This window comes from Excalfactoria chinensis, chromosome 17 (assembly GCF_039878825.1).
Source record: "Excalfactoria chinensis isolate bCotChi1 chromosome 17, bCotChi1.hap2, whole genome shotgun sequence".
NCBI classification, from domain to species: domain Eukaryota; kingdom Metazoa; phylum Chordata; class Aves; order Galliformes; family Phasianidae; genus Excalfactoria; species Excalfactoria chinensis.
The window spans coordinates 9,758,880-9,776,619 of NC_092841.1; the positions used below are offsets into that span (position 1 = coordinate 9,758,880).

The window sequence follows — 17,740 nt, forward strand, 5'->3', positions numbered from 1 at the left end:
TCTACAAGATAGATGACCATATAGAGTCTTCTGTTTGGGGAATTTGAGAGTTTGCTGAGGGATTCTGGGCTCAAGCTGTAATCATTGTAACTAACTAGAATTTTCCTATCTGTTGGACCAGGTTGCTGGTGACACTGAGGCACTAACTTGTGAGGCTGAAGACTTTGTATGTGACTACCACCTTGAGATGCTTAGCCTGTCCCAGGACCAACAGAACCCCTCTTGCATTCAGTTTGATGACTCCAACTGGCAGATTCACTTGAATTCCCTCAAGCCTCTGGGTCTGAATGTGCTGCTCAATCTCTGCAATGCCAGTGTGACAGAACGCTTGTGCCGTTTCTCTGACCATCTCTGCAACATAGCCCTCCAGGAAACTCACAACACCGTGCTGCCTGTCCATGTGCCTTGGGGCCTCTGTGAGCTTGCCAGGCTAATAGGTAAGGAGAATTCAAATGTGTGGATACAGAGAGATCAGTGCTGCCCATTGATACTTAATCCTTAGAAAGCATATGCAAAATATTTTCCCAGTTCTGGTTTCTGAGAAGGTAGTATTACAGAGCTGACTCTGTCACTGTTAGGTTGCCAAAATAGTCTATTAAAGATGTCACTTTGGCAAGTTTAGACGCTGTAGACACTAGCAAAGGAAAAAATGCCATCAAGGATATTTCCAGCAAGCCTTGTGTAGGTTTGGTACTCTCCTGGTTCAAATCTGCAGTTTTTGTTTCGGGAAAAGAATAGCTCCTAATGGAAAGATAGATGCTCTGTCTTTACCATGGTGCTTTACCAGGAAAGTGGGTATAAATGATGTTGGGTACCTCAGCTAATTTTATAGATGAGAAAACTGAAGCACACAGCAGGTAAGATGCAGCACTAGAATTATAATCTGAAAGCTTTTGAACTCAGTTCTGTCCTTGTTCTTCACAATTCCTTTCTTCAATGAATCAGAAGCATGAAAGTTGTAATTAGTAGTAAAATCTAATCCTTCTGAATATTTTTCCTCATAAATCTTGGAACATCTTGGTGTGTTTTGTGAGCACAGATCAACACTTGGGAAAGTCAAAATGAGAGCAGGCAAGATAGATGGCACAGAAGCAGGAGACAGGAATATTCTTTTGCATTGGTTAGCGTCTAATTTTTTCCTCATATTCATGTTTCAGGTTTCACACCAGGTGCCAAAGATCTTTTCAAGCAGGAGAATTATTTGGCCTTGTACCGCTTGCCAAGTGATGAGATGGTTAAGGAGACAATGCTGGGGAAGCTTTCATCAGTCACCAAGAGAAGACCACCCTTGAGTCACATGATTAACCTGTTTGTGAAGGACACCACAACCAGTAAGGCTGCCTCTTTCTTTGTGTGTTCACCTAGGCCAGGAGGATCTTTTTCCCAGAGAAGCTAGAAAATGTCATTCTGGAACAGCTTGGGGTCCCCAGCTGGTGATAGCCTTGCTCTGCCTATGATAAGTTCAACAAACTTAAATGATCAGTGCTATGGAATACTGCAGGGGGGAATTCGTCTCAGCCCTGGATCATTCCAGGATCATGAATAATTTTTAAACAAATTGTCTTAGCATTTGACAAGTCTGTTTTCTGGGACCAAATATCAGTGTAGTACAAGGTGGGTTTTTAATAGTCTTCATTTTGTTGGTGAAACTGATATTGCACAGGTTTGAAAATTTCTCAGGGTATTAACTAGTGATGCTTATCCTTCTGATAACACAAATCATAAATCATTATTAGTAAGTTGTACAGTATAGGATATTATATATTCTATTTCTATATTACATTTTATTAAGAACTCACAGAAATCTCAGACAAACCCACAATGATCATGAATGCAGCCTCTGAGGCCATGCTAGCTTCTCCACTCCTATTCCTTCCTATTCCAGTAGGAATGGGCTAGGATGGAAAGGATGTGCAGATGGACACAGTGAGGTCTAAAAGCGCCTTACCAAGATTTAAGAGTCTGCCCAGCAGAGGTCTTAGTCTCTTAGTAATACCTTAAATTGACTGAACTCAGCTTTCTGGAACTGGAGTTTGTTCAATATTAAATCTGAAATACAGCTACTATATTGGCCCAAGATTTACCAAGTAAACTGGCTTCTCTTACCCATTTCTTCCTAAATTTCTATCTCAGTTTAGGTAGAAGCTTTTTTGTTTGCCCCAATAGCTGCTATCTCACATTTGTGAGCAATAATTCTCCTGATTCTGGTACTTATTGCAGATAAAAACCTTCAGTGTTGCCTCATTTTAACTCCTTATCCTCAATTTTTAACAGTTTAGTTCATAGAGTGAAGCTCAGACAAATACATGTGTGTCCTGGATTATGTTGTCTAGAGTAAGTTCTAAGGGGAGTTTTGCCAGCAAGGTTATTAAACTACTGGAACACTTCTTATGTGATAGTTTTAGTCCTTGAAACTTTCTAAAATGTGTGCAACCAGAAATAATGGATTATGCAGATATTATTGCATGAAATCAAATGGCTGTTTTCATAGAGTCAGACCAGATGAGAGTAACTAACCTCTTCTGATTAAATATTTGTGAATAAATCTTTGAATCCACCCACTCCCATGGTGTGCTGAAATCAAAATTGACAATTGTAGCAGAAATAGGTAATTTATCTCTGTGTTCCCTTAGTATTCCATTGAAATATGCTCTCTGCCATCTGGCAGCATTCTTCCCAAATCCTTAGTAACCACATAGAAACAAGGAACTCACCAGAATTCTCAGCAAAGTAAAATGGCGTGATACTGCCTGTTTTCACTTGCTATAGCTGCATTCTTAGCTTCTTTCTGCTCTCGTTGGCTCAGATATAGGGGCCTAGTTCGTTCTAATGAGTGCCAACAGTCATGAATGGGTAGTTGTCTTCCGTGCCCTGTTCATCTGGTCTCTCCTTTATGCCAGAGAAATTCTGTCCTTCATGTTCATGATTTAGAGAGGAAAGAGGCTGAGCTAACGTTGCTGGCAATGACAGCTGAATGAGTGCCCTCCCATTTATGGGACATGCTGTCACTGTGATCTGCCCCTTAGAGGAACTGTTGTGTGGCATGCTGTTGACACTGAATGGAAATGATATGGGAAAAGATTGCAGTGGCTGTCAGATACAAATGTAGGTGTGTGGTCACATGCACACACTTGGTCTCTGTCTGGGGCAAAGACATTCCATGAATGTCTTGTTCTCTTTTTCCCAGCAAGGAGTATCTGACGATAGGATCAAGGAGGGAAGGATTAAGTGTTTATGCAATAAAGTTAATGCCATACAGGTACTCCTTTACATCCCTGAAACAGGCTCCTTCTTTCACGCACAGTTTCCTATTTGTCTTGGAGGACTGTAACTCTGATAAAGTTGGTGCACAGTGACTCTGTAGCAAAAAGCAGAGAGCTGCTGTTTTGGAAAATTCTTCAGTGTACCTGAAGGTCTCTGTCAGATTTGTGCAAGTGGATTCTTGGCTCTTGATTTCAGCAGCTAGTGTGAGCATTTCTGCAATGCTTATTTTCTCATGAGAAGATGCACACAAGAACATCTTTTCTTATGTTCTGCTGCATGCAGGAGCAAGATTTCTTCCCACCTTCTGTAGGAGACGGATTGTTAATACAATATAAAAGAATAGAATTGACCACCTGCCTCACATTTTATCACAGCCTTGTTTGAACTTTCAGTTGAATAATTTCTTGAAGGGGAATTGAAGACTTTCTATGGAGAAAGACGTGAACCTGGAGTGGATCAAGGAACCACTATTTTAACAAAGGAGCAGTTAGTATGATCTCTCTTGCCTGAAACCCTGCATGTGTGTTGCTGAATCATTGTTTACTTGTATGTCAGGTACTGAGCAGATGTTTTCACATGGGACAGCCGACATCATCCTTGAAGCCTGCACAGACTTTTGGGATGGTACTGATATTTACCCCCTCTCTGGCTCTGACAGGTGAGCGAGCATCCTTGTCATTTGGGACATCCTTGCATTTAGGGACTGCAGTTAAACTGCAGCAGTAACCTGGTCACTTGGCATTAAAAGCTATTTAATAGAAGCTTAAAGTAGGTTATGAACGTAAGTTGTGTCTGCTTATAATGAATTGTTACGATTATAGGAGTATAAGAGATGAGATGTCAAGAAGTAACCTGACTATAAGACTAAACCATTTTGTACTGTATCTGTTGACATAGTAACCTCTTAGAAGTGGACTATGACTGTACCATGCAGCAGAATGATGAGTTCTAATCAGATCATGTGATAGTGGCAAAGAATTGTTTTTGTTGTTCAATAAATCGCTTATATCTTACAGGAAAGTGATCCAATTCATCCTCCTGTTGACATGTTCAAACCAGTGCATCACAACACATCACACCCTTTTATTCTTGTACCTGTTCAGTATCTGACAATGTCTGTTGCATTGTATCTTTAGGATAAATTTCTGTTCCTTCTAGCAGAACAGACAGACTAGCAATGTTTAGTTTTACTGAGTAGTACCCAATGAAAAATCCCATGTGTATTCTAATTTGTTGCCTTTATGAGTTCAATGTAGAGAAGGAACTTTACACTAATCTAGTGACTAAATACTGTCTAAATGTAGACTTGAAATACAGCTTCTGGGGCCCACATTATGAAAGGGAATAGTAAAAAAGTCTGTTACTGTAACTATCTCTGCTGTAGATACTACTGTCAGAGTTGTGAGTTTCTTCATGTTTATCTTATAAACTCTGATTAATTAGATTTCTACTGCCATGCAGTAAAGTCATCTGGCAATCACATAAAGCATATCAATAAGCGTGTTCATGGAGTGCTGTGTTCTTATTCATCAGTCTGTCTAATCAGTATCCAGCAATGCTCACCACTGCTTCTGTTGGAACACAGCCCTGCTCCTAACAGAGCATGTTTTTCTAGCTACCCAATTAGTGACCTCTGTATCAAACTCTTCGTATGTTGTCAGAAATGCAGAACATTTCTGCTAACTCTGTTTTTTGTCTGTTCCATATAGGAAGAAGGTGCTAGATTTCTACCAGCGGGCCTGCCTCTCAGGGTACTGTTCGGCTTTTGCATACAAGCCAATGCATTGTGCCTTGTCCTCCCAGCTCAATGGCAAGTGCATAGAACTAGTGCAGGTCCCTGGGCAGAGTGCGATCTTCACATGCTGTGATCTGCCTGGAACAACCCCCATCAAACAGAGTAGTCGGAGGAATAGCTGGAGCTCAGATGGTATGTGTTTTCTGTTCTGTCTATAGTAAGTTCTACTAGGCTGAGTGCTTTCTTTCTGGTTGATCTAGAGCTGTAAGAACATTGTTGCACTAATTAAGCACTAAGGGTGTCTGGAACAGATACATTTTCAAAAGAAGTAATGATGTAGCAGCTGCTAAGTATGACTCGATTAGAGCTTGCACAGTAGGTTTTTTTTTGCCTTGGGAAGTCTATTTCTTTATGCAGGCAATTGTGAGTCAAGACTTCTGTGTTTTGTTTGTTTTTTTTTTGACGCTTAGTGTGCTATCAGATTGATTTTATGGAAAGCACTTGTTTTTTCAATGCAACTAAACATTTGAAGGTGTGTGACTATTCTCCCCTGATGGATTTTGCTGCTGTACTGAAGGATAAGGTTCCCAGTAGATGTAGAATTGTATTTCTCCTCCAGAACAGCAACTGAGAAATAAGTACATACCATTACATAAGGTGATACAGGAGATTCTATTGTAAGACTAACCTCAATCTGTTTCTGCCTTGGTCTCCCATGCTGTAAAACTTGAATCCATCAGCCTCTCGTACTCTGAAGCCTCTCTGCCTCAGCCAGACTTATCATGCTTATAAGCACAGTATGATATATTTAAAATGCACATGCAAACATTATGCAGCACACATCCTCTACCTTTCTGCACCAATTTCTTGTGACTGATCCTTCTGTTTTGTCTTTTTCCTCTACATGCTGTTTCATACTCTTGGTCTCACATGTGGGGATGTCCTGAAACTGCTTCTGTGATTGGGTGTGCTGGAACAAATGGTTGCCTCTTCAACTTTCTTCCATGTCTGTGTATGTGTGTGTTGCATGTTTCTGTGTCTGGATACTGTGTTCCTGCATATTACCTTAATGGCCTCTCCCACCGTGTGTATTGTTATCTGACGCACATCTGGACTCTTGTGTCTCAATGTGATGGCATTTGTTTGCATGCCTGAAGAAGGGATTGGGGAAGTGATGGAGAAGGAGGACTGTATCCAGGCTCTGAGTGGACAGATCTTCATGGGAATGGTCTCATCTCAGTATCAGGCCCGTCTTGACATTGTCCGCCTTATTGATGGATTGGTCAATGCCTGCATTCGTTTTGTCTACTTCTCCTTGGAAGATGAACTCAAAAGCAAGGTGAGCTGTCTTTGCTGAAACCCCTGAACTTGCATGTCCCAGCTGTCAAACTAGAGGGTTCATCTCCTATGCAATGCAACGTTAACCTGATTCACTTCCCTAGAGGGTCCAGAAGGTACTCATACCCCAATATAGCATTGGTCTGCAGTACTCTTCGTGTAGATAGCTACACTAAGCTCTTTTTGCCTGTTCTCCCCTAGGTGTTTGCTGAGAAGATGGGTCTTGAGACTGGCTGGAATTGTCACATATCTTTGACACCTAATGGAGATGTGCCTGGCTCTGAGATCCCTCCTTCTAGTCCCAGCCATGCTGGCTCCCTGCACGATGACCTACATCAGGGTGAGAGAACTTCACCTAATCCACTCTGAATGCCACATGTTTCCTGAATGGTTCCTTTAAACCCATTCATAGCATTCTGTTTCCTCACCAGATACCCGATCCTTCAGATCTTTGAGCACAAAATGGGATGGTACTGAGTGTGCATGCGTGAGTGAGAGCGCCTTACACTTATATATACACTTATAAATGAATATATATATATATATACTTACATATTCCTACCCAGTCAGTACTCTAGCTGTTGGAAACAGACATCCTTCCATGCACAAATTGCCATGCTTTTACAAGTGCTCTTTCGTGATTTTGTTTCTTGCAAAAATGGTGGTTAAGCCACTGAAGATCAGTCTCTTACCTGTTAAGTAGACTTCTTTTACTTTAAGCAGGCTTCCATCACTCTCCTCTTCTTCCAAAAGAAGAAAGTTCAGAGACCAGGCTCACAAATCTACTTCTGCACGCATTAGTCATCTAAAAATACTGCATCTTAGATGACTGAGGGGGATCTAAATGTTGTTAACTTAAAAAATAAGGCTTCACATTTCCTGGCTTCTGCAGTGCTGTGTGAATATATCATGTAGGTGGCACAAGAGTGGCAGAGTTTGGTTTGGACTTATTGTTTATGCTGTCTCTGCTCCAGTTTCTCGAGATGATGTAGAGGGACTCCTACTAATGGAAGAGGAAGGACATTCAGATCTCATCAGCTTTCAGCCAACAGACAGTGACATCCCAAGCTTCTTGGAAGACTGTAACAGGGTGAGGCTCCTTTTCCCTATCCTTTTCCCTGTGGTATTGTCATGGTTGCTAGTATCATAACAGCACATTGGGGAATTCATTTTTCAAGCCAATTCGTTGACTGGTTCATATCAGAACTCTAATTTTTCTCCCCCACTTCCAGCTTGGAAACTAGGGGTTGGGAAGTTTGGATTTCTGTAAGCTGATCACTTTTGCTGAATGTGTTTACGTATATTTTCTCTGGATTTTAAGAGGGGAGATAATGACCTGCAGAGTGGCCCTAAGAGGCTCATCTCAGTCTGTCTGGATCCCCTTGTCTTGTGCTGAGGAAAGAGTGGAAACATGCCCACACTCCATATAGGCAGAAGAAACCTCTCACCTCCACCCATGAACAATAGTAGTTGGTGCTGGCCAGCAGTCAGGGTGTGGGACATATGTTCTTCCTGCCAGAAACTGAGACATACTCAACATAGGCTACAGAAGTATCTAACAGATACAGATTTATAAAAGTAATCTTTTAAAAGTTTATAAAAAGTGGGCTGTGTTCTGGAAGCAAAATACATTCCCTTGCTGTGCAATATGGCTGCAACTGAAGTAGCAGGTATATGTGCTGGGAGACAGCCCATATTCCCTAAGCAGATTCTCCACACAGATAAAAAATCCTTACAAATTCTTGAGACAGATTTTTATTTATTTATTTATTTATTGTTATGTGTGTTCGTACTGACATTACAAACCTTAAAAGACTGCACACAATGCCTGACACATCAGTGTAGAACTTCAGTAGGAAGACTTATAGTGGCCTGGGAAAACCAGCTTCTGTCTGTATTTATCCTGGGAATCATAGTTCTAATTTCAACAATTCCTCAGTGTCTACCCCCCTCATACACACACTCCTGCTTAGTCTCCTCTTTGTCTTTTTCAGGCCAAACTCCCACGGGGGATCCACCAGGTCAGACCTCACCTGCAAAACATTGACAATGTGCCTTTGCTGGTGCCCCTCTTCACAGACTGCACGCCAGAGAGTAAGTAGCACAGAGCCTGGGTTTGTCCTAGAACTAGCTGTAATTACTTTCCCCATCTGTATTCACTGGCTCATCTGGGTGCAGACATTAGTGAATAGCATAGATCAGAAATCCAAAAGGGCATTTGTTAATGACCCACTATTGCTGTGTGTGGGGAGGCAGATCTTTGTTTTAATACAACTTTCCTTATCTACAGAAATGGGCTAAGAGTCACTTCACTTGCAAAAAAAAAAAAAAAAAAAGAGACACAAGTAAACATCCACAATGCATCCACAATGCTACTGCTTTTTATGAAGTGTTATCAGTGTGCTAGGAGACTATGATCTGTGCTTGCAACCTTTGCTTCCTTATGTAACTCAGAAATTGCCTCCCAGAAGTATTTTTCTCTGGCAGTTACCATGGCACCATTAGCTGCTTTGCAGTTTTTGTCTGCAGAGACCCAAAAGGACACCATTTCTTTTTCTCAGAAACACTATTTTATCTAGCAGGTATGATTGGTCATCTGGCAAATACCTCTCCAGTCTACAGTATAAATCCCAAGCATCATGATGATTTGACATTAAGTACTTCTAGGCACAGTTTAAAGGAGTGACAATGAAAACCAGTTACAGACCGCTCTGCCTAGGTGCTCAGTATATTTAATCTTTCTCTTGCTGAGGTGAGAAACTTCATCTAACTTCTTGCTGTTCTGCAGACCCAGGTGCACCAAACATTTAGATTAGTTATTTACAAAGGCATCTGTAGAGAAGGTGGGTGTTTTTCTTCCCTTGGACTCTTCTAGAAAACTCATCTCTGCAGAGTACTGCGCACAGAGCTACAGAAGAAAAGCCAGATCAAAACAGAGTTTTGATTTAGAGTCCTCAGAAAGACATTAATGAAAAGATTGAGGGCTTAGAGGTATGTCTGGGAGTGGAGTTACAGGGACTTGCTCTGAGCAGGGCTAAGCATGGTGTGCTTCGTTATATTCTTTTTGCTCCTTCAGACTTAGAACATCAGTGAGTTGCTGCTGAGCAGAATTTGAAATTGTGTATTTCAGGTTTGAATTAAAGTAAATTTAGTTTCTGCTGTTTTCTAGCAAGAACATCTGATGCTGAAGCCATTTGTGTTACACAGGGTATACCTAGAACTCTGACCAGAAAGAGACATGCTAGAGGTACAGATCTCTGGGTTACAGCATTGTGAATCACAGCTCAGTTCCTTCAGTAGGCAGATAAAAAGGGCACTTGAACTGCAGTTAGTTACCAATATGATCATGCCCTTTGACTTTGGATCTGACTACACATGAGGAATACCAGGAGGGGTCATTTAAAAAAAAAAAAAAAAAATCTGTCTGCTCACTATCCAGACTAGAAAGGATGTGTGAAACCTACATGCTTAATGAGATAATGCACTTTGTCTTGTCCCCTTGCAGCCATGTGTGAGATGATTAAGATCATGCAAGAGTATGGGGAGGTGACTTGCTGTCTGGGGAGCTCTGCCAACCTTCGGAACAGCTGCCTCTTCCTGCAAAGCGATATCAGGTAGGACTGGATTCAGAGTTCTCTTTGCCTCAGGGTTATGCAGTGCCCAACCATGGGTCGCACCTGAGGACAGTCAGGAGGATTGCTTTGTCTGTCATTGTTAGCTGGGTGTGTTACTATAAGGGACATTTGAATGGTGTTGGGTGGGATCCCATTATTTTTGAGTTGAGTGACTGCTTAGAGAAAAATCTGTATCAAGGAATCAGTCTTTGAAAGGAGGCTGTTACTCTTGCATGCTGAAATATTGCTCTCCAGATAGAAATGCAAAAGCTTCCCATTTGCACAAAATAGTGGCAGTGTCCCTCTGGATCAACCAGTTTGTTGACCTTGAGCCACACATCCAAATATATTCATTATTTCTCTGAGAACGACTGAAAGCCTGGGGTGATTGATCCTGAATTCATATCTCAACTAAGGACTTCACTACCAGCATGGCACAGCACAAGTTTACAGGCTGGCCTGCAGTAGAGAACAGTTTCTCCTCTGGGATGAGGTCTTTCCCTAATGCTCCTGTGTTGTCCTTACAGTATAGCACTGGACCCTCTCTACCCATCCCGCTGCTCCTGGGAGACCTTTGGCTATGCCACCAGCACCACCATGAGTCATGCCTCTGATGAGCTCACCCCACTGCAGCTCTCAGGACATCTGAATAGCCTGCCTTGTTCCATGTCCTTCCGCCAAGAAGAGAGTACCAGCATTATAAGGCTTATAGAGCAGGTGAGCCAGACATGTCCCCTTTCTGGTTTTCTCTATCTTTGGCCCACCCCTTTCTGCCTGCAGCTCATGAGGAGCAAAGCCAAGAGCCCACGTGAGCATTCTTGTTGAGTTGCCTGCAGTGAGCTGCCAACATTAGCTTTTCTCCTGTCCATTGTGCTTTTCTTCCCAAAAGATTCTTCCTATCTGACCCTGCTGGTCCAATATATGGAGGATGACTTGGTAATGGTGCCCTCTGGTACCACAACAAGAAAATAATTAAACTAAATGAAACATAAACTTGTTGAGATTCACTAGCTGGAAAATAATGCATACTACAGTGAGGCATTAGCCAAGAAAATCAGGAGGTTTAAACAAACCTACTCCTTGATTAAATTCTGTCCTTCCATCACGACATCTGAATCTAGGCAAAATGCCTCTCCTCTCCTGCAGGCCACATGATCTGCCCCTACCTGCTGTTGGCTGATAAGTGCTCCCATCACAGTGAGGGCTCTGAGGGTTTGTGCTTCCTTCCAGGCCCGGCATGCAACATATGGGATCCGCAAGTGCTTCCTCTTCCTGCTGCAGTGCCAGTTGACGTTGGTCGTCATTCAGGTGAATCCTGGCCTGACTGGGGACAGCATTGAGGTCACAGGACAGGGGTGCTGGCAGAGATAGTGGGTGGCTGCAGTAGAGCAGCCTCACACGGTGGGGAGATAGCCTGCAGGCAGTTTAATACAACATGTTTGGAAAAGTTACAATAACGACTATAAGACACCAGTCTACACTGCCCCTTCTCCTTAATCCTCCTACAGAAGTTTCTCTCCAACTCATTTTTTTGTTGGAGAAAAGCATCCCCTGCAGCACCTGCCCTAGCAGCCTAAAAAGTGAGGAGGAGCTGTGCAGCAGCCCACTAGTTATCAGCTTGCACTAGTGTTCTGTGGGAGGACGGTGGCACCTGGGGATAACAGGGCTGTCCTAGCACTGCTCACACTCTTCACTCTGGACTGTTCCTGTCTAGTTCCTGTCCTGCCTGGTACAGCTGCCTCCCATCCTAAGTACCACAGATATTGTGTGGCTCTCTTGTTTCTGCTACCCACTGCTCAGGTGAGTGTGAGGCAGGGTGGAACATCCTGCTTTCAACTACCTACCACACAGACAACTCTCCCAACCTGCTATGTCTATGAGGAAAGGAAGTGACATCACCCACAGCATGCTAAGGAGGCTACAAAGGATTAGTCTCAATGCCTGCTATGACAGGGTGTTGGAAAATACAGATAGGAGTATTTTTGTACTGCTGGGTAAGCTCTGCATGCTACCTAAGAGCTTATTTTATCTTATGGTTTGAGCTTCCACCTGAGAATCATTTCCTAACCCTGATTCTGCTGCTCTGTCTGGGGTGTGATGGAGAGCATAGGGTGTCAGGCAAAGGCCAAGGTACCACAAGTCAATTCTCCCTATAACACATCTGGGAGTTGCCTTTCTCCATTTCCTCCTGCCATGCCTGAGAACTGCAACAGCACACAACTGAAGGAGTGGGATACAAGCACAGTTCAAGTACTTACCATTTAAGTGCCAATGCTCCAGTCCAAGAAGGTTCTTTAGTTTCAGATGTTAGCTCACAAAGCAGAAGATTTTGTGCCTGAACTTATTAATGAGAAACTAACCTTCCTTTTTCCAGCATTTCACTCCTGGGCAAACCTCCCCACAGCTCCATCATGACCATGGCAACAGGAAAAAACTTGACTTCTATTCCTAAGAAGGTAGGTGGCCCATCATATAAGAATGTTTTCCCCCTTCCTTCTCTTCTTTGTCCCCACACTGATGCATAGCTGAGGACCTGTGCTAGCATAGGCCTTCCCAAATAACTCAATAAACTGATCTGTGGCATAAGCGATCCTTACCAGAACTCTGGCGTGGACTCAAGGGGAGCTTCTTGTTACCCATATGCCTATATGGCAGATTGACAGTGCAACATCCAGAATCTGTACTGCAGCCTCTGATAGTTCATGTTGGGGACCTTGGGCCAGTGACATGCCTGTGTTACTCTACTGCCTCTCCATTATCCACAGACTCAGCACTACTTCCTGTTCTGCTTCCTACTGAAATTCAGCGTGACCATCTGTTCCTGCCTCATCTGCTTTGGTTTCACACTGCATGAGTCCTGCAAAGAGGTGAATACAACCAGCCTCAATCTCACAGCCTGCCCCTCCATTATGCTGCGCAGGTGAGGAACCAAGTCTGGCGCTGTAAACCCTCTTGCTGTTCCTAGATAGAAGCGATCGTTCTCTAACAAGCTTCAGGCTCTTGCATGAACCAATCTTAATGTCTTTACAGAGGGATGAGTGTTCTTCCTAGCCTTGACAATAGCATCTTTAAGGCAAAACCTGGCCTCGTTCAGTGTCACATAGTATCAGGACAGCCCATTTTTCTAGTGATAAGCTGACTCCAATCTTACACCTTGTTCTCTCAATTGTCAAAACAAAACATGACCCTAGAGGAAGCAGGCCAGACAGTAAATTCCTACCGTTAACTTATTTCTTGTGTTCTCTCATTTACTAGCAATGCTCATGGTGCTCCTGACTGGTTTGGGACATTTTCCAATGCTCTTCTTGTAGCCCAGAAGCTCACAGCTGGCCTGATTGTTTTACACACAGGTGAGTCCTTATTCTCAGCACCCATCTCCCCAGTTCTAGGAGAAAACGTGCATCTTATAATGTTTCTCCTCGTGCCCCCACTATGCACAAACTCCATTAGAAGCAGAGACTCTAATGGCCTCCTGACAAAAACATAAAGTCCCTTATATTACCGTAAATCATCCTAACAAATATAAGCCAGCACCTTCAGAGTTGATTCTGTCTTTTACCTGCCTGGTGAAGCACCAATTCTCTTCCATCAGAAAGGCATCCTCCATCTTTGTCTTTGTGTAAATTAACTAACAAGGTTTTACAGCTCTTCAGAAACGTGTCGCACCTTACAAGTCCCTCTGTTCCTGTCTACATCTTACAAAGAAGCCCCATTCCTTCTCCCAAACATCAGTGGTGTAGCTGTGACAGCCCTGCAGGCTGAGGGGAGCCAGGCCCTGGCTTATCACCTGTGTGGTTGCCTGTCAGAGTAGCTCCAGCTGCTCTCCTGTGTTCTTAAAGAGCCTCTGCTCCCTTTCCACCACATTATGTTGCACATCGGTGATTAGTAGAATATTTCATGTTGAGATGTGTAGGGTGTCCAAGTCAACAGAAATGTTCCTGATTTGAGAGACAGATTAATTTTTGGTGTGTATTCCATAAGCACACCAGGCTGAGAAGCAGCTTTGGCATCCCTTTGGTATCTAATGCTGTGCAGTATTATTACTGTGCCTGCCTTTGCTTATTTGGGGACTTAGATTTGCTGTGGGCAGCCTGGCCTTCAAGGACCTTGAATGAGAGCTTGGTTTCAAGAACATAAAAATTGTACCCCTTTGGAGTAAGAGATGTTGATGTATATCGTAAAGCATTGCATCTGTGTGTGAATGTAAATAACAGTCTGTTTTATCTGCCCCTGTAGTTTTCATATCCATCACCCATGTCCATCGTACTAAGCCCTTGTGGAAGAAGAGCCCCCTCTCCAACTGGTGGTGGACTCTCACTGTAGCTATTGTGTGAGTATCCCCAGACCCTGATGAGGGATTCCAGAGTGCTGATGGGAGGAGGGCTTTAGACCTTCTCCAGTACCAGATTGCTGACGCAGAAAAATGGTAGCATGAAGCACTGTTTCTGCATTGCTGAACTGCACGCAAGGTGAAGTATCCCTGTGGTGAATCTGGAGATAGTTTATTTGGGCCTGAATCCTGGAAAGTCTGTTAGCTCTGCTGAGAACTTGCTGTGTCTGTTTATGATCTTAGATTACTGGGGCAAGTAGCACAGACCCTGCTGGACCTGAAGCTTTGGGAAAACCTCAGTTCTCCGCTGACTTTCAAGTACATTTCCATCTCTCCAGTCTCATGGCTCCTGGGTTTTCTTTCCTTGATCCTGGTGGTTATCATCAATGAGATTGTCAAGCTGCATGAAATAAGGTATGGGAGTAGTAGGGAAGATGCAGACAGAGGGCTGGATCCTTACTGCAGCTTAGTCTTGAGCTGCAGAGCAATAATATACAGAGAACAGGCAGAGAATAAAAAGGAAAAGGTGATTGCATTGTGTAAATCACCTGGCAGTTGTGTGCAAGCTCATGTTCCACCTCTCAGAGAGGAAGTACAGAGGAGGAAAGAGGGTCAGAAGAGGGCAGGGAAAGTGAGACCAAAATCCCTGATCTCTCACCAGTGTGGGGGAGATCTGTGAAATGCCAGAAGCGGCTTGAAGAGGGCTGTTCTCTATATCTTGTCCCAGCAGGGACAGGGAAGCATTGAATCACGGTAGAGGAAACAACGTCTTCACACAGTGCCTGGATTGTGGGATGCATTTCCATGGGAAGTAGCAGAAAACAAGAATTGGCAGGCAAAGTTCTACCTAGTACAGGGAGCAGCTAGAGCTGGGAGTTAACACTAATGAGCACTGATTCAGGAAAGGGAGTTGGCGGGGAAAGGCAGTAGGGATTGCAGGGAATGTTGATTGGGGTACAGCTTCCATTTCTCTTCATGGAAGGGGGTTCGTGGTCCATGGCCAGGGGTTCCGCTGCTTCTCAAAGCTGCGCAGCTCCGGAACTGCAGTGGGGCAGCTCTGCCTTTTGCCCCTCCATGTGCTGACTCTGCTATTTTTCCTGTCTCCTCCAGGGTCCGGGTCCGTTACCAGAAGAGGCAGAAGTTGCAGTTTGAAACAAAGTTGGGGATGAATTCACCATTTTAAACCCTTTCAACTTCAATTCCCTGAGATCAGGGTCACACAGCAACATCCTGCAAGGGGAGAACAGCTGCTCACAGGCTCAGGAAGTTTCCTTTCACACATACAAACCAGACTGCCTCCTTGCAAAACTGCGTCAGCGCCTTTCAGGGGAGGCTCAGGCAGGGCTCTGCTATTGGGATCCCCCAGTAGGTGTGCAGTCTCTCTCTGGCCTGCCAAGTTGCTCTGAAGGGAGCCTGCAAGCTCTGTTGGCTGTTCAGGCTGCTCTTCCTTTATTTATTTATTAGTAGAGGTTTTTGTTAGAATGATGGTGATGCTGAAATCAACTGACTCCTTTGTTCTGGGTTAGCAAATGTTTTTTGTTGTTTTTTTGTTGTTTTTTTTTTTAATTTTATTTTTACCTGATAGGATAATCTAGGGCCAGAAGGGGAGTTACAGGGCTGCTAAGGCAAGAGACTTCTATTGGAACCCATTTTTTTCCCTCTGCTTGCTTTCCTGGATGATGCATGTGTGTGCATGCCTGCGCATGCCCTCAGCTACCTTTCTCAGCTATCTCTCCTGCTGCTCTTGAGAGTATTGTGGGAATGTGACGTCCAGCTCTCACCTGGCACAAAGGGATACTGGGAAGGAACTCTGCTACCATGCTAGGAAAGCCCCTCATCTGTCATGGCCAGGCCTACCCTTTAGCGTTGTTGTAGCTGCATGCCAACTGTTAGTGCTTCAAGAGATGAATGGGACAGGGCTTTAAGAAAAGCCGAGTTGAACTCTACTTCTGCAGAGCACAGGGACTTAGGAGGACTATGCAGGAGCACATAGGCTTGCCTACTGAAATATTTACAGCTCATGGAGATGTTGACTCGCTTCCATGTTCTAAAACTGGTTAAACCTGACAAATCCTGGTTTTGCTTCCAGTATTAACACTACAGTGCACAGCTGCTGTTTCCCTGTGGTGTCCTAGGCTAACACAAGGCTGCTGGTCCTTCCCTGGCAGGCAGGGCACTGGCTGGGATCCCCAGCCCTACCTGCTGCTCCACCTTATCTTCCTTACATTTCAGCAAAAACAGGGAGCATGCACAGTGCTTGTCCTTAAGCAATACCCTTATTGCTGTGGATCTAGCAGAGGAGCTGAACTGGAGTACAGCCAGCCTTTGAGCGCTGGGGACAGAGTGAGGCTGCTGGAGGCCCGGTATGGGTGTCAGGGGGCAGTGGACCATATTCTTACAGCTGGAGAGGGGCTGCTCAGGCTCTTTGCTGCTGGTAGGGTTGCATGGAATAGGGAGCCATTAGCTCAGTGTGGAAAGGCAGGGCTGCTCACATGCAATGCAGCAATACTAGGTCAGCCTTTTCCAGATGAGCTGACCTGAGCTGAGCTCTTCCTTCACTCCTATCCTGGCTCAGAGAGAACAAGCTGCTTCTTTCACTTAACTCATTAAATGCAAGCTCCAGATCACCGGCAACTGAGAAATCGGCATCTCTGATGCCGGGGCTGGCTGGCAAGTAGGGGCACTATCTTCTCCACGGCCAAGCTGAGCTGCAGGCAGAGGCAGCACCGAGCTGCTCTATGCTATGCCTGCCTGCCGCCCAGACCTTCTCTCGCTCTGCGCCACTGAACTTGTGGGTGACAAAAGGCAGCAGCTACCAGGACTTCCTGCTGGCAGCACCTTCCATGAGAGGTGGCGCCTCCAAGGTTTCTTTCTGTGGGTGATCAACAGAAGTTACTGTTCTGCATCCTCCCTCCTGTGTTAGACTTGGGCAGAGCCAAGGCAGAGCAAGGGAGCCTTTAGGCTGGTCTGACATTGCCCCCCCTCCCTCTACCCTTTAAGGCACCTGAGAACCAGAGTGAACGGCTTCGGGAAGAAGTTTCCTACATCAAGATGTTTTTAAATGGTGTATATTTTATATTACATTTTTGGGGGATGTATGTAAAAATATTTGATTTGTATTAAAACTTGTATTAAAAAAAGAAACAAACCCTAACACACACGCATCCGGTATATGAACAGCAATAAATTACTGTCTTGGATAACACACCCAGTGAATGCAGGATGGAGTCTGCACTCTGCAAAGTGAGGAGCTACGAGTGTGCGTGGTTGGTCATGGTCATGCCGTAGGGTCACAGTTAGCACAGCTGACCTCTGTTGTAGGAACAGCCTGAAACTCGGTGCTCCCAGAATCCGACCCTGACACTTTCTCCCAGTTTTTTCTGAGCCTTCGGCAAATGTTCCCAGCGCTGCGTGGCTCTCCCACGCAGTAACCTTTCCCTTAGCAATTTGGTCTCTTGG

At 44.3% G+C, this 17,740-nt stretch overlaps 1 protein-coding gene across 5 annotated transcripts in view; it reads left to right on the forward strand.

Moving 5' to 3' along the window:
• TMEM94 (transmembrane protein 94) overlaps nt 1-17,699 on the forward strand; it is a 41,702-nt gene extending 24,003 nt beyond the window's left edge. For all 5 annotated transcript variants that reach the window (XM_072351875.1, XM_072351874.1, XM_072351873.1 and 2 more), the window contains 18 exons: nt 122-437; nt 1,158-1,331; nt 3,820-3,922; nt 4,974-5,191; nt 6,157-6,338; nt 6,539-6,677; nt 7,312-7,427; nt 8,332-8,431; nt 9,843-9,951; nt 10,479-10,668; nt 11,182-11,259; nt 11,666-11,751; nt 12,326-12,407; nt 12,717-12,871; nt 13,207-13,301; nt 14,188-14,281; nt 14,525-14,695; nt 15,392-17,699. In XM_072351875.1, the coding sequence (XP_072207976.1) occupies nt 122-437; nt 1,158-1,331; nt 3,820-3,922; nt 4,974-5,191; nt 6,157-6,338; nt 6,539-6,677; nt 7,312-7,427; nt 8,332-8,431; nt 9,843-9,951; nt 10,479-10,668; nt 11,182-11,259; nt 11,666-11,751; nt 12,326-12,407; nt 12,717-12,871; nt 13,207-13,301; nt 14,188-14,281; nt 14,525-14,695; nt 15,392-15,464 (2,481 nt within the window). In that variant the 3' untranslated portion in view covers nt 15,465-17,699. The remainder of the gene's footprint in view (nt 1-121; nt 438-1,157; nt 1,332-3,819; nt 3,923-4,973; nt 5,192-6,156; nt 6,339-6,538; nt 6,678-7,311; nt 7,428-8,331; nt 8,432-9,842; nt 9,952-10,478; nt 10,669-11,181; nt 11,260-11,665; nt 11,752-12,325; nt 12,408-12,716; nt 12,872-13,206; nt 13,302-14,187; nt 14,282-14,524; nt 14,696-15,391) is intronic.
• The last annotated feature ends 41 nt before the right edge of the window (nt 17,700-17,740 follow it).